Source organism: Dendrobates tinctorius, unplaced genomic scaffold, assembly GCF_039654945.1.
Source record: "Dendrobates tinctorius isolate UK_male_01 unplaced genomic scaffold, ASM3965494v1 ptg000250l, whole genome shotgun sequence".
In the NCBI taxonomy this organism is placed as follows: Eukaryota; Metazoa; Chordata; class Amphibia; order Anura; family Dendrobatidae; genus Dendrobates; species Dendrobates tinctorius.
Window position 1 is genome coordinate 36,948,269 of NW_027361917.1, and position 16,732 is coordinate 36,965,000.

Below are 16,732 nucleotides of genomic sequence, written 5' to 3' on the forward strand. Positions count from 1 at the left end.
CAGTCTATGGGTCCATGAAAAACATGGCCTGCACACGTGGCAACAGTGTGCAATGAACATGCTGTCCATTACTAATGCAACGTATAAGATAAGCTTTGTACATTGCATGTGTGGAAATCACTAATGAAACACGGATGGTAAAACTAAAACATGGATTTTTGTGAGTACTCACCGTAAAATACTTTTCTCCGAGACGCTCATTGGGGGACACAGGTACTGTGGGTGTATGCTACCGCCATCTGGAGGCTGACACTTAGTAAACACAAGGTTAGCTCCTCCGCCGCCGCATACACCCTCTCCCCGATTACGGGCGGAAACCAGTTTAGTGCAAAAGCAGTCGGAGAAATAACGAAAATCAGCCTTAATGCAGATAACAATATGTCTGGAAAAGATCCACCCTGACATCAACAAAAAAATGCACATTAATGAAATAAAAACAGAGCCAACTTGGCTAACAGGGTGGGTGCTGTGTCCCCCAATGAGCTTCTCGGAGAAAAGGATTTTACGGTGAATACGCACAAAAATCCATGTTTCTCCTTCATCTCATTGGGGGACACAGGTACTGTGGGATGTCCTAAAGCAGTCCCTGGGTGGGAAGTTGACTCACCAATCCAAGCTACATGTACCTCCTGTCTAAAGGTGCGCCACGGCTGCTTGGAGAATCCTTCTACCCAGGTTCGCATCTGACGAAGCCTGAGTATGGACATTGTAATGTTAGGAAACGTGTGCAAGCTGGACCAGGTCGCTGCCTTGCACACTTGTTCCGTTGAAGCCTGGTGCCAAAGCGCCCAAGAGGCGCCCACTGCCCGAGTAGAGTGTGCTCTGATCCCTGCTGGAACCAGCGCACCCCTGATGCGGTAGGCCTCCTGAATAGTTAGACGGATCCATCTGGCTATGGTCGATTTTGAGGCTGCGAGTCCCTTCCTGCGCCCTTCGGGGAGCACGAACAGTGTGCCCGTCTGACGAATGGGTGCCGTCCACGCCACGTACCTTCTGAGCACTCTCACCAAGTCTAACATATGAAGAGCCTTTTCCACGCGATGTACCGGCGCTGGACAAAACGAGGGCAAGACAATATCTTCATTAACGTGAAAGGAGGACACGACCTTTGGCAGAAAGGGGGGAGATGATCTGAGCACCACCTTATCTTTGTGGAAGGTGAGACACGGTGCTCGGCAGGACAAGGCCACCAACTCAGAGACTCGCCTAATGGAAGTTATGGCTACCAAAAATATTACCTTCCGGGAAAGGTACGACAAAGGAACCTCCTGAAGTGGTTCGAAAGGAGCTTCCTGCAGAATACTCAGGACCAGATTAAGGTCCCAGGTGTCCAGGGGCGCCCTATGGTGCCTGGGTGGTGTGGTGGCAAAACACTGCTCCCCAGCCGAGGAGGCTGGCGTCGGTTGTGACCATTAGCCAATGATCTGGGGGAAAGGGTTTCCCCTGCAGAAGTGAGGACCTGCTCGTCCACCACTCCAGTGACTGTCTGACCTACGAGGATAGCCGGCACTGATGGTCAAGTGTGAACGGGTTCTTGTCCCAGGCTGACAAGAGGGTGTGCTGTAAGGGGCAAAGATGAAATAGAGCAAACGGAATCGCTTCCATTGCTGCCACCATCTTCCCTAGCACTCTCATCCCAAACCGAATGGTGTGCGGGACTGGCTGCAGAAGCTTCTGGACTCCTTGCCGGAGCGATAGAGCCTTGTCCTGAGGGAGAATTACCAACCCTCGGGAGGTATCGAAAGTCATCCCTAAAAAAGAAATCCTCTGAGCTGGGACAAGAGATGATTTTTTCCCGTTGACCAACAACCCTAAGCGGGAGATGGTATCCAGCGTGATGTTGACATTCTCCTCGCAAGCCCAAAACGAGGGGCCCTTCACCAAGAGGTCGTCTAAGTATGGTAAGACGACTATGCCTCGAGGAGTATAAGATGGCCATCACCTTTCTGAACACTCTGGGAGCGGTAGCGAGCCCGAAGGGCAGTGCTGCAAACTGGAAATGTCAGCCATTGATGGCAAACCGCAGAAACTTTTGATGCAGAGGAAAAATGGGGATGTGCAGGTAGGCATCCTGGATGTCTATCGAGGCCAAGTATTCCCCTTGGCCCATGGCCGCTATATCTGAACGGAGAGATTCCATTCGGAAATGCTTGATCCTTATGAACATGTTCAGGAGCTTCAGGTCCAAAACCGGCCTTACTGTCCCGTCCTTTTTGGGGACCGCAAACAGATTGGAATAAAAACCCTGCCCTTTCTCGTGCTCTGGTACGGGAACAATGACCCCCGTTGCTCTGGAGTGAGTCGATGGCCCCTAGCAACGCCTTTGCCCGGGGTTCCACCTTGGGAAGCCGAGACAGAAAAAAATCGTTTTGGGGGAAACATGAAAACCTATCTTGTATCCTGCTGACACCAGTTCCGCCACCCATGAGTCGCGTGCTATAGTGATCCAGAACTGGCGAAGGCCGCCTACTCTGCTGATGTCGCCTAAACAGTGCTCTGAGTCATTTGGCGGAGGGTTTCTGGACCCTGGCTCCCCTTGCCCATGGCTGGCGAGCATGCATTGTCCCCAATGGGTTGTCTCTAAATGAGACCTGTCGCTCCCTATCCTGGTTGGAGCGACCTGGAGCGGCAGAGCTAGCTGCTGCTGTCCACCCGGGGTTGCGAAAGGCCCGAAACCGTGCCTGAGCTTGGTGAAACGGCCGTTTGGCCCTTTTTTTGCGGGAGGAAGCTGTTTCCCCCCCCGTAGCATCGGAAATGAGCTGGTCTAATTGCTCCCCGAACAGGTGGCTACCCTGATAAGGCAGGGAAGTTAACGACTTCTTGGAAATAGAAACGGCCCGCCGTGTCCTTAACCATAGGGCCCTCCTAATGGCTACCGCATTCACGGCCGTGAGTGCTGCACAATTGGCCGCATCCAAGGAAGCATTGATTAAGTAGTCACTAGCCATAGCGATTTGACTCATGATCTCTGATACCTCTGAAGGCAGGTCTCTATCCTGCAAGACCCTGTTCAATGACTCTGACCATGACATCATAGCCTTGGCTACCCACGTTGCCGCAAACGAGGGAGAGAGTGCTGATCCTGATGTTTCAAAAACTGAGCGAGCCAAACTCTCTATGAGCCGATTAGTGGGGTCTTTCATAGAGGAACCACTCGGTACAGATAACACGGATTTCGAGGCCAAGCGTGACACCGGTGGATCCACTACTGGGGACTCCGCCCATTTTTTAAAAAGCTCCGGCGCAAACTGATATCTCGATTCTATCGTCTTCTGGCCCGAGAAACGTCTATCTGGCCGTTCTCTGTGACGCTGCACTATATCCTCAAACTCTGGGTGAGAGCCACACACCCTATGCGGTCGCTTAGTCCGCTTGAAGGATACCTTATGGCCTGAGGCCAAGGTGACATCATCCTCAATCTCCAGAGTCTGATTAACAGCATCGATGAGGCTGTCAATTGTTTCCCGGCACCCCGGGGTATCTAGGTCCAGCGGCTCGTCTGAGTTATCATCTGAACTCTGCCCGCTCCCGACAACTAGTGAAGGTGAGCGTGATGCCGACCTCACGGATGCCGAGGCACCGGATGAGCCGGGAGACGCTCTGTGGGTTCGCTTTCTTTGCGCCTGCCTGGAATGAGAGCGGCCCCTGCAGGCCGGAGGCTCTTGTGAGGTGGAGGAACCCTCCCAGATCAGCGAGGCACTATCCTTGCCCCTATTCGGGGTGTGAAGAGACTCGGTCGCCTTTGTAAGTGATGCCATAGACTACGATAGGGATAAGTCCCATTCCGGAGGATTAAAATCCCTGGGCTCGGTCGTAGGGGAGGGCTCCTGGGTGCGTTCAGAGTCGCAGGCTTCGTAAAGTTTATTGCTTTGCGCCCGCGGAAATGAGGCCCTACAGGCGATGTATGCAGTGTACAGGAATGTGTGCGTCTTCCCTTTTCCAGCCATATTGAACCGCCCGGCCTCCACGCCTGCTAGGGGTTGGGGGGGAGGAGGGAGCACCTTTGCGTACGTGGCCTGACCCCGTCGGGACCGCACTTACACGGTCTTGTGTCCCCCACATGTCCTCTGCTGCTAAACAGTTCAGATGCGAGCGGCCCGCCCGTTATTTCCTGTCGCGGCCTAACCCGAGGCGAAGCTGGGGCCTCAATTTATCCGGCGTCCGCCAAAGCTGCGGAGGGCGGGCCACCGGAAGTGACGTCGCGCCGGGGAGGCGGGACTTGCAGCCGCGGCCTACCACCGGCCGAAGCCGCTGGCTGGATTTGTGACGTCCGCCCGTGACGGGGGTGGCGGCGGGCCGGGCGCCGCATCCCAAAGGCTGGGGCTGGCGTTTTACCGGTGCCAGACACGGCGTCCGCTCTGTCGCCACTGCTGCAGCCACATTACTGTGATGTGGGAGGGGGAGGCCGGGGAAGGGAGGGGGGACTATGCTGGGACTTCTGCATGCACTTCCTATTCTGCCTGAAGATAAGGGCTCCGGCCCTCTGGACGCCGCAGGGCCCTCCCTGGCCATCTTCCTGATGCCGTCTGCCTTCTTCCGATCAGGTACAGGGGGGAAAATGGGTGAAAAATCCGGGACGGTACAGGCACCCTGGCTCCGTCCTCCTTCCAGGGGTGAGGAGAGGGACCGTCCGCCGCCTTGCAGCACTGCCGTCTAGCGTTGGTGGAGCAGTGGGGGCCGCACGGACTAGTCTTGTGCCTCTGTACAAGCCCATGGTTTCTATACCTAGGGGTGGACAGGGCTAAGTCCGGCATCATGTCCAACGTCGCGGGAGAGGATACGTGGCGGGACACTCGCACATGCTCGCCCGTTGATGGTTTGGGGAAATCGGACCCTTTCAATAGGATCCGTTGCCCCTGTCTAATCTTCATAGCCAAAGAGAGAAAGAAAAAAAAAAAATTCGGGGAAAATGGCCCAGATATGTCCCATGGTGCGGGAAAGGATACGTGGAGACGATACGCAACGCATGCTCGCCCGTTGTTGGTTTGGGAGATCAGCCCCTTTCAATAGGGTCCGTTGCCACTGTCTTATCTTCATGGAAAAAAAGAGAAAGAAATAGAAGTCTGGAGAAACCCAGACATGTGTGCCTCCAAAGACACTAAGCATAAAACTGGTTTCCGCCCGTAATCGGGGCGAGGGTGTATGAGGCAGCGGAGGAGCTAACCTTGTGTTGTTTACTTAGTGTCAGCCTCCAGATGGCGGTAGCATACACCCACAGTACCTGTGTCCCCCAATGAGACGAAGAAGAAATACTGACCAAACACTGATGACACTCAGACTGTATTTTTATGCAAAATTAAAATCAAGGGCATATGAATTTATTTATATTTATTTATTTTACTCCTTTATATATATATTTTTTATCAGCACTGTCCCCGATGAGGCTCACAATCTAGATTCCCTATCAGTATGTCTTTGGAATGTGGGAGGAAACCGGAGAACCTGAAGGAAACCCACGCAAACATGGGGAGAACATACAAGCTACTTGCAGATGTTGTCCTTGATAGGATTTAAACCCAGGACCCCAGCGCTGCAAAGCTGCAGTGCTAACCACTGAGCCACAATACAGAAGTGCCACTGTGGAAAACGCCAAACTGGACCAGAGTCCAAATTCTCTGGATCTGAGCGAGGTGGAGGAGAATAGTGGCCCAGAAATATTATACAAAGATCTTGCCTACATTTGACAGACTTGCTTTTTGAAATACATTGTGGCATCAAGATAACTTCAGTTTCCTTCCAGATCTAGGAAGGGGTCAGCACAAAACACTTTAGCAGTAAAGTAAGAGCTGCACAGAAAACACACAGAAATACATACCCATATCATGAAAGGCTTTCAAGGCCTCACTTGTGTCTAAAACTCTTAAGATGAACCACAGCAATGGCTCTGACAGCTGACAAGTAGAAAGAGAGCCCTGAAGAAAACAAAGCATTGTATCAGCTCAGCACTTACAAAGGCAGACTGCAGAAATCGATGACGAAGAGGTTGTCTACTAATTGGACAACCCCTTCAAAAAATGCTGTATTCCTGAAAATTAATTATAAATAAAAAACAAACAAAGAAACCTTATACTCATCTCTGGAACCAATGTTGTTCCATCGATGTTGGCATCAGGTCTCCAGCGTGACATTACGCCAAACAGAGGACGCAAATAGACTGCTTTGTTCATACTTCCCGATGATGAAAAACAGACGTCCAAAAGAAGTGTGGAAACTGCAGCTCCTTAGAGGCCACTGATTGCTACGTCACGAGTGCCAAGAGCCCCGGCGCCAATGCCAGTGTAGAACCTGAGTATAAGGTTTTTTTATTTTAATTGGGGGATACCAGCATTTAAGAAGGGGTTGCCCAAGTAGTGAATAACTCATTTAATAAGCTTTGGGCCCTTCAACATTTTTCCCCACACACAGGAGTACTCCTATCTACCTTGGTTGTGCAAGGAACTGCACCAGGCCCCATTCATTTAAACAGTAAAAGTTTTAATTTTATTTCATAAATCAATAGGAAACAAGCAACTTTGTAAAATATCTTATCGGAGAAATCTGCTTCTTTCACTTCTGAGCACCAACAGTAATCTTTAATCTCAGTAATGAGAAAATCTGCATTAATTCAAGACAGATGTTAACTGTGAAGTGAGAAATTTGAGAATGATTTATCAGCCCAGGAGGACAAAAAAGGAAATTTCTCTGATAAGATTTATAAAAATGATGCTTACTGTCACGTGTTATTGAACAAGAAAAATAATTAAAAAAATAATTTAAAATGTAAACAGTTACTTTTTAAAGGGACTGTGTCAGGATCAACTTCCCTAAGCTGTCTATATGTGTATGTAGGTCATGGAAAGGCTGATCAAAATTAACTTTGATATCTGCGATCAGATGTCTTATTCCAGAGAAATCCATGTTTTTCTTAATAAGTGAATTGTCAAGATCTTTGGGCCGGACATGTGAAGACTGAAAGTATCCTGTCCTGATCTCACTGCAGAGCTGTGTGTGATTATAAGCAACAGTACAGCAGAGATAAACTTAGTCTCATTACAAACTACAGCTCTCAGCTGTACTCCCCTTCCACTGAACTGGCTGCCCATGAGTTGAAAGCTGAAGAACTGTTAGTTGTAGTCAGGTACAGCTCTGCAGCAGAGATAACTACTGCTGTAGAAGTATTTCTAATGAAATCACTTCTGCTGAGTATGATTGTAACGGTCAGTCATTACATGTCTCACACTGGTAATACCACCTTTTATTTAACATAAGCTCTGGAGGCAGACTGTCTGGGAGATCTATCTCCTGCCCATAGATCTAAAGAGCTCATTTATATATAAGAAAAATGTGGATTTCTCTGGAATAAGACATTAGATCACAGATAGAAAGATAAATAAAATAATACCTTGCTATGACCTGCATACCTATATAGAAGGCTTAGAAGGGTCACTCCTATTGACAGGCATCCTTTAAATGAAATTGTGCTTCAGATTGTGAATGGGCACATTAAATAAAAAAAAACTGTAAAAATAAAAAACTGTAAAAAATGGCTGCAGTGCACTGAAGCAGCATTGTGGCAACTTTATTCTCAGGATCAGGGGGTGACATCTGGAGGCTCCTCAGTAATCATCCTAGCTATTTGTCATCACTTACAAAGATGGGAATACCATCAGTATGCTTTGTGTAGATATGCTAAAAAAATACATAGAATATTTCTAAAAGAATTGGGTTGTATTTACCTGTCTGCCCATATATCCACAGGCCATGTAAGTTAGAATAGGCTGCAGCATGACTTGAACACTGGTGGCCTTCTTACTTAGCGTGGTGAGTATGGTGAACAGCCCGTCACCAACCGATATTGCATCCAATCCTCCATGAAAGTTTTCATGTTTTGTTAAATGTAAACCACTTGCACCTAGAAGTGAACAACATTTCGGTTTTCATCATTAGGATTTTGATAAAGTGCCAAGAAATAAATCTTTTAGCATTTAGTAAAACTCCTATATACCATATCAATGCTGGTCTAGAGAGAAAGAGTCTGTGTGACAATATAAAGTGATATTTTACAGAAAACCATAACCCCTAAATAAAGAGGTTGTGCAGTATGAGAACATTTTTGGCTGCTACCTTGCAAAAAACTGAGCTACACTTGTATGTGGTACTGTTTTTGGAAGAAAGCAGCCATGTTCTTCTAATCCTGTACACTCTCTAATGCCTTAAGGACAGTCTGTTCGCATTTTTTTCTTCAGTTTTCTTTAGTTTTTCAAATAGTCAATTATTTTTTACATCAAAACGTATAAGGCTGGTTTCACACTTGCGTTGGGCAGAGCTGAGGACTTCCTCCGTTAAGCCCCGCCCACTGCCACACCTCTTCCATTCAGCTCCGCCTACGTACTATCTTTAACATTGGGTACGCAGGCCATGCATCGTTTTGACGCTGCGCCGACCGCAACAAAATGCTGCGTTCGACGCAGAGTCAAAACGACGCAAAAGGAGGCATCTGCATACCCAATGTTTAAGATAGGTACGCAGGACACATGCCGACGTAGGCGGAGCTGAATGGAAGAGGTGCGGCAGTGGGTGTGGCTTAACGGAGGAACTACGCAACCCTCCGCAGCTCTGCCCAACGCAAGTGTGAAACCAGCCTAAGAGCTTCTTTTTTGAGGGACAGGTCGTAGTTTTGAACAGCAGCATTCATTTTACCTTATAGATTAAGGGGAAATGGAAAAAAAAATCTAAATGTGGTGGAATGCTGAAAAAAAAAAAAAAGCGCAATTCCTCATTGTTTTTTCTTTTTTTTTTGGGGGGGGGGGGGGGGGGGTTTAAGTGAGCAATAAAAATTACCTGACATGATTCTGCAAGTCAGTAAAATTACGGCGATACTGAACATTTTTAACTTTTGAATTTTTTTTTAAGGCACAAAAATAAAATCTGAAATTTCTAGACTGCTCACGCTGCTGTCCACAGTCTATCTGATCTAATTAATACAGGAGATACTAGGAGAGTTGAGGTAAGAAGAAGCTGTCCACACTGTATCTGATCTAGTATTGGAGAGACTAAGAGTGCTGAGGTAAAAAGAAGCTGCTCACACCTCTATCCACACTGTCCATCTGATCTAATACTCCCCCCGGAAGAATGCACATTCGGCCGAAACGCACTTACGAGTTGTGGCACTTGCAGGTATTAGTTAACTTTTTGAATATTTTTGGCTTTTCTCTTTTTCCGCTCCTTCATCCTTACCATACTAACTTGACTTGATTTGTTGAATGGTTTATTTAATTCCTAACGGTGTGTGATATTTAGTCATAATAATACAAGCAGGTTTTGACTATATACTTGCCTCTCTCCTGTGGTGCCATTTTTCTTGGTATTTTTTCACTATCTCTGAACTCCCTATTTATATTAAGGTAACATGTTTTTTTTAATGTTTAATAAAATTGTAATTTTCAAACCACTTTGGTTCTCCTATGTGCAATTTTCTCTGGTGTGGGTTTACAGTCTTTCTTGCACTGAACTCTGCATACTTAATTCCCTGCATGGGCACAGGTGTTTTAAATATTACTACCCTGTGCATTGTGGTCTAAATTTGTTTTAGCTGATCTAATACTGTAGATACCACAGTTGTTGAGGTAAGAAAAGGCTGCTCACACTGCTGTCCATCCTGTCTGATCTAATATTGTAGATACCAGGGGTGATGAGGTAAAAAGAAGCTACTCACACTGCTGTCCACACTATATCTGATCTAATACTGGAGATACTAGGAATGCTGAGGTAAGAGGCTGCTCACACTGCTATCCACACCGTATCTGATCTAACACTGGAGGATAAAAGGAGTGCTGAGGTTAGAAGAGAATGCTTACACTTTGTATCAGAAGGAACTGCTCAGATTTGGTTGCTTTTAGAAACCAGGCTGATGATTTGCACCATAGGTTTCAAATGAGAGGCTATCCAGAATATATTTTGAGAAAATCGTATCAGGAAGCTTTATCAATTGATAGATCTACATTGTTGGGGGTTAAAGAAAAGAGGATTGATGAAAAAATGGTTAGGATGATAGGCACATTTGATGGCCAAGCTGAAAGGGTATATAATATCTTCAGAAAATACTGGGGTATTCTTTTGGCAGACCCAGACCTGAGGGGCATTATTACGCCCAAGCCGAGTATTACCTACAGAAAGGGCAGGTCCCTTGGGGACCGTTTGGTACATAGCTTTTATCAGAGACCAAAAAAGGAAGGTACTTGGCTTTCTCGTAAACCACAAGGTTTTTTCAAATGTGGAAACTGCTCGAGATGTGGTGTTATGTCACAATCTAAAACATTTTGCAGTTCAGTGGATGGAAAGACCTATATTATTAGGGATTTTGGGAACTGTAGATCCTCCGGTATGGTGTACAAAGCAACATGTTCATGCCCTGTGGATTATGTTGGTAAAACCATCAGGGAGCTCAGGATAAGAGTAGGTGAGCACCTGAATGATATTAAAAATAATAGGGATACATCTATTGCGCGACATATGAATGAGGTGCATGCTGGATCCCTGAAGGATATTACTTTTTGTATGATTGAGTTAGTCAGACCCAAACCTCGGGGGGGGGGGGGGGACCTTGACAAAATTATACAAAGAAGAGAAGCAGAATGGATATATAGACTCCAATCCCTGTCCCCGAAAGGTCTAAATGAATGCCTGTCATTCACATGTTTTCTTTAGGAGTTTTTTAGTATTTAATTGCCTATGGTTGTCTTTACCCCCAAAACAAACCAGATTTTTTCTTTGGATAATGTGTAGCTAGTCTGTTTGCAAGTAGTGCGTAATAATTTCGCACTAACTCTATTATGAGTCTTATTATCAATAAAGCATTTGTTCTAATGTTAATTTAAGAGCATATTCACTTTCTCCAGTGTTACTATACCGAGAGATTATATATTCTCGCTATATATTTAATTTGGGTATATTACTACTATTATTATTATATATAGCTCGGTTTGATATATCCGTTAAGTATTGGACTATTATGTACTCCCCCTTTTCTTGTTCTAAAATCTGGGCTATTTAGTGATAGATGGTGACGTTATTTGGCCTATCACCTTGGCGCTAATGCGCCTGCGTGCGATTAGGTCACGGTTTGATGCCGTATCTGTTTTTCTTGGTCGCAAGGTAACAAGCGCCGTTATGTTCCGATACATCACTTCCGGTCATGCGCAGTAGGCGTGACACGCACGCTGGTCCGATAGTGGAACGCAATGGGAATGGGTAATGAGTAACACTCAGTGATTGGCTGGGCAAAGTGGATGACGTGTATCTTTTGTGACCGTGTACCCAATGGGCTTTGTTGACACATGATAGCGGGGGCTATTTAAATTTATTTTCTGTGACCGCCGCCATGCCATGTTTATATCCTGTTATCTTTTGGCATCATGGAGCATATCGAGTATCAGTGGTATTGAAGTCTGGGGCCTCCTGATGAACCGTTACACCGGGGAAACGTGTCGGGGTGACTTTGACGATAAGTAGCCACCGGGTGGTGTTCTAAAAACTCTATTCATTTGTTTATTATGGAACAATACTACATCATGTTTATTTTTATACACCATCAGTGGTTTCTTTATCTGCATTAACAGAGGCGATTATCAATTGCCATATACTGCTAATTTATTGCTGGGACGTGATGTCCTTGTCTGCATGTTTATCTTATTCATCATGCTGGTAGCAATTCATGGTTATTTTCTGGCTCATTGGTTTATTGTTTATCAATAGGCAATTTTAATAGTTGTTCTGTGAGGGCTATTGTTAGTAGCCTTTTTCTGGGTTACCTTTATTATCATTATATTTGTGGGCTTATTGCCCTGGTAACTCTTGCATTGTATTCTGTGTATGCTAAGGTTTTTCCCTTCCTTCATATCTTTTCTATCTGGCATTGTTTTCCCACCTGTGAAATTAGGGTGAGGTAGGGGAGACAGGGTCAGACGACGCTGAGTGGGGGCGCCAAACAACCGTATCTATTAGGGTGCCAACCTCCACGGCAAGGAAGGGTGCAGATAGTATATTGTAGCCTTTAACAGGGCTTTTAAGGAAATGTATTGATTATTTACTCACGGTCATAGGTGTTTTTTAATTTCTATTGAATAAAATTAAATTTTATGGGAATACATGTTCACCTCATTACACTGTTGCCCACACTGTATCTGATCTAATACTGAAGATACTAGGAGTGCTGAGGTAAGAAGAGGCTGCTCACTCTCTCTTACTACATAGTATATCTAAGGCTAGTTTCACATTAGCGTTTTTTAGTGCAGAGCTTCGTGTGCAATAGAAACGCATGCAAAAAATGCATCATGGGTTTTGCATGCGTTTGCTTTTTTAGGCGCATGCGTTTTAACCAGTTTCTAGCCATGTTAACTCTTAAAACGCATGCGATTTTAATATCCATATACTACGAAAAAACGCATGCGCACGAAAACGCAAACAAACGCGTGCAAACACTAGACCATGCGCCCCCATGTTAAAAATAGGGGAGCATGGTGCATGCATGCGCATGGACGCGCACGATGCGCTGCGCTAAAAAACGCTAATTTGAAACCAGCCTAAATAAAGCATAGAAGCTTCCTACTGCACATCCGCTCGGTTAGGCTAGTTTCACATTTGCGCTTTTGAGCGCAGCGACGGCCCGCGCACGGCTGCCGCTAAGCTGCGCCTCCGCCGGTAGCTCCGCCTACTGGCGCATAACGCTGCATGCGTCCTGCGTCCCCTATCTTTATCACTGGGGGCGCAGGCCGTGCGCAGTACACGTTTGGCGGCGCATGCGTCCTTTTCACGGTGCGCCGACCAGCGCCAAACGCAACCTGCTACAGTTTGGTTGTGCTCGGCGCACCGTGAAAAGGACGCATGCGTCGCCAAACGCATACTGCGCACAGCCTGCGCCCCCAGTGATAAAGATAGGGGATGCAGGACGCATGCAGCGTCATGCGCCGGTAGGCGGAGGTACCGGCGGAGGCGCGGCAGGGGGCGGGGCTTAGCGGTGGCCGTGCGCGGGCCGTCGCTGCGCTCAAAAGCGCAAATGTGAAACTAGCCTTACCGGTCCTAACATTTTAGAAGAGCTGTCAGTTTAAAAAGGCAGTGGCCATTTTAATTCTATAGTACTTAGGGGCCCGTCACACATAGCGACTCACCAGCGATCCCGACAACGATATCAACGTGTCAGGATTGCTGGTGAGTCGCTACATGATCGCTGGTGAGCTGTCAAACAGAAAGCTTCACCAGCGATCAACACCAGCGACACCGAGCACGCGGTGTCGCTGTGTACTTTAGTTACGAGCGCGCTGATGCAGGGACCTGGTAACTAAGGTACACATCGGGTTTCTAAGAGGCGTGCGTCACTTAGAAACCCGATGTGTACCTTGGTTACCAGCTCCCTGCATCAGCGCGCTGGTAACTAAGGTGCACATCGGGTTTCTAGGCGCTGCGCGCCCCTTAGAAGCCCTGCATTTACCCTAGTTACCAGCTCCTGGTCGCTGGTCTCCCGCAGCGATGCGTGCTGGCCAGCGTTAGACCAGCGACCCCCAAAATGTCCAGAGGTTTCCACAGCAATACCCGGCAGGGGGGCCGGTTGCTGATAGCGGTCACACACAGCGATCTTGCTGGTGAGATTGCTGTTGCGTCACAAAACTTGTGACTCAGCAGCGATCTCGCTAGCGATATCGCTATGTGTGACGGGTACTTTACCGTCGGTGTGAAGAAGAAAAAAGTGAATTCAGGACGCAAAGCTACATGGTGAAACAAATCTGTTTGCAAGCACACTATAGCAGTACATGTAATAAGTTTATTTAAAACACTTACCAATAATCATGGCCATTGCACTGCTGTTGCACTGGCCGAGAGCGGAGAGAATCTGGCTCATAATCTGCTGGTTGGCAAGCACCAAATCTGCCACGTATGAAGTGGAACTTTGTGTAGCTGAAGAGTTGCTGTTGGCATCTTTTCCACCGTAGACTTTCTCTTCATCAGACACGCTGTCTGTTGTGCTGCTGACGACAGGCGTACGGGCACTAAACTCTTTGTTACTTGACAGAGACAATTGAACCAGAATGTTGACCAATTTTAACAAGTCAAACATCAGCTGATCACGTGTCATTTCTCCACACACTGCTTTGGCATCGCCAGGTCGAATAATATTGGCAAACAAGCCACCAAAACATGCACGTGCCCCAACGGAGCTGTCGGATCCACTGCGAGACACCACTTTGTCCGAGCAGGTGATATAGTGATGAACCAGGAAGGTAACAGATTCTATGACGGCAGAAATGGTGCTGACCGAGACCACCTCAAAATTTTGTTCCAGAGTGAATTCTAAGAGTTTCACCTGAGCATCCAGGGGTCCTTGTCCTGTCTGAAACGCACCTCTATAAAACAACAAAAGGGGCAAGGTGTTTGATTATTTAAAAGCTGAAAGCCTATAAAATCTTAGCTAATTTTTTTAAAGAAAAAAATGACTGCATTATATTAAAAACTGAAATCTTATATATATCCTTGGTTAGCATCATTTTTTCATGCTTCATATGTGCAAGGCGAATAATAGATCTTCGTATTGGCAGATTTAATGTATTTCCTCTATTGAAAAAACAAGGTATAATTTTAGAAGAATATCAAAAATTTGCCTTTTAAAGTTTCTGACACTATAAAACGGCCAACTGATTAGGGTTAAGTGGTAGGGAAGGGGACAGCATTCATCCAAAGGATTACTACAACTTGCACCAGAAATTGGCTCAAATACATCCAAAAAGCAAATGAGCGCCAAATCATAAGCAGGCAAAAGCCTCTAAAAATATTAATATTTATGACGTTACAGGACAGCATTGCATACCTCTCTGTGGAAAGCATGTGTATAAGTTTTAATAAAAATTCACTGAACATTTGAGGGCTTGTAGCAGAAAGATGGACTTGTAGTCGTGTCAGGAACTCCTGCATTGCCTGAGTAGCAGTAGGCCCAACCTGGACAGAAATAACCAGAGGATTAGACCGCTTCTTACAGGAACACATTCACACAGAGCATCAGAAACATTTAAGCCCCTGTCACACAGAGCGATCTCGCTAGCGAGATCGCTGCTGAGTCACAAGTTTTGTGATGCAACAGCGATCTCACCAGCGAGATCGCTGTGTGTGACACTGACCAGCGACCGGCCTCCCTGCCGGGTATCGCCGATCGTCCTGGAATGGCCAGGACATTTTTTTGATAGCCGGTCTCCCACTGGCCAGCACGCATCGCTGCGTGACAGGCGGGAGACCAGCGATCAGGAGCTGGTAACTAAGGTAAACAGTGGGTTTCTAAGCGGTGCACAGCGCTTAGAAACCCGATGTATACCTTAGTTACCAGCGCGCTGGTGCAGGGAGGTGGTAAACAAGGTAAACGGCGGGTTTCTAAGCACCGCGCGGCACTTAGAAACCCGCTGTTTACCTTGCTTACCAACTCCCTGCACCAGCGCGCTGGTAACTAAGGTACACAGAGTGTTTCTAAGTGCCGCGCGTCGCTTAGAAACCCGATGTGTACCTTGGTTACCAGCTCCCTGCACCAGCACGCTGGTAACTAAGGTACACAGTGGGTAACTAAGTGACGTGCGTCGCTTGTTACCCTCGTGTCGCTGGTGCTGATCGCTGGTGAAGCTGCCTGTTTGGCAGCGCACCAGCGATCATGTAGCGACACACCAGCGATCCTGACAAGGTCATATCGTTGTCGGGATCGCTGGTGCATCGCTATGTGTGACGGGGCCCTTACTCATCACAATGTGGAATATTAGAGAGCATTCTTGCCCTAATGAGCCCTGTAATTCGCAGGCATACCAGGCACCTGACTAATAACATGGCTCGTTCAGATACTGCAGTATTCACTGTCATATAGGGAACACTTGTCTTCGAAAGGCACAAACAGGGATTTTAAGCAATGAGTTATACTGAACCGTTTCCTTTAAAACTATAGATCAATTTTTCCTGCTTAATACTATGCCCCTGACCAGCATTTTTAAAGTCTCAGGTTCCCTTTAGAGGCTTACTCAGACATCCGTGCCATTTGGTCCGAGCACACATACGGCTCTCCCGACCACAGCATGACGGTATCATATATTTCTATTTCACAGACCAATATGCACAGACATCTGATTGAGCCCTAAAAGGCTATTAATGCATTCTAGCCCTTCACCATAAAACCCTGATCCTATATACTGTGAGCTGTGGCTAGAAGACCTGTCCCTCATCTCCTAACATTGCAAGCTAAATGTCATTAGGAAACAATCATGATTGAGTGAGCAGAAGATCGGATCGGAGATCTAGGGATTTGTATGTACAGAAGACATGCCGATGGTAAATAGTCATACAGAGATGTAAAAACCTTTGAACGTCCACCCTCACTTGGATCGCAATGATCCCTTTGCAAATCCTAGCATGAAATTCTACACCTCTGACTCCTTAAACACACATGTGAGTCGGTAAGACAACATTCACACCACCCACTAACTGAGACACAACAAGAAAACAGATTTGCAAAAATACTCTGACAGTAATCAGCAAGTGCTGGATAACAAATACAGGGTATTTAGTCGATACGTGTTTTTTTTGCAAAAAAAAAATGTATACCAAGCTGCTTGACGCGGTGAAGCAGCTTGGTATACATTTTTTTTTTTTTTTGCAAAAAAAACGTATCGACTAAATACCCTGTATTTGTTATCCAGCACTTGCTGATTACTGTCATATATTTTACTGCAGAGTA

The 16,732-nt window shown here is 46.4% G+C and overlaps 1 protein-coding gene across 7 annotated transcripts in view; it reads right to left on the reverse strand.

Annotated features, from left to right (window-relative positions):
- BIRC6 (baculoviral IAP repeat containing 6) overlaps nucleotides 1-16,732 on the reverse strand; it is a 471,996-nt gene that overhangs the window by 184,448 nt on the left and 270,816 nt on the right. For all 7 annotated transcript variants that reach the window (XM_073557613.1, XM_073557615.1, XM_073557616.1 and 4 more), the window contains exons 45-48: nucleotides 14,837-14,964; nucleotides 13,813-14,375; nucleotides 7,716-7,891; nucleotides 5,816-5,912 (exon numbers count right to left, since the gene is read on the reverse strand). In XM_073557613.1, coding sequence (XP_073413714.1) covers nucleotides 5,816-5,912; nucleotides 7,716-7,891; nucleotides 13,813-14,375; nucleotides 14,837-14,964 — 964 coding nt within the window. The remainder of the gene's footprint in view (nucleotides 1-5,815; nucleotides 5,913-7,715; nucleotides 7,892-13,812; nucleotides 14,376-14,836; nucleotides 14,965-16,732) is intronic.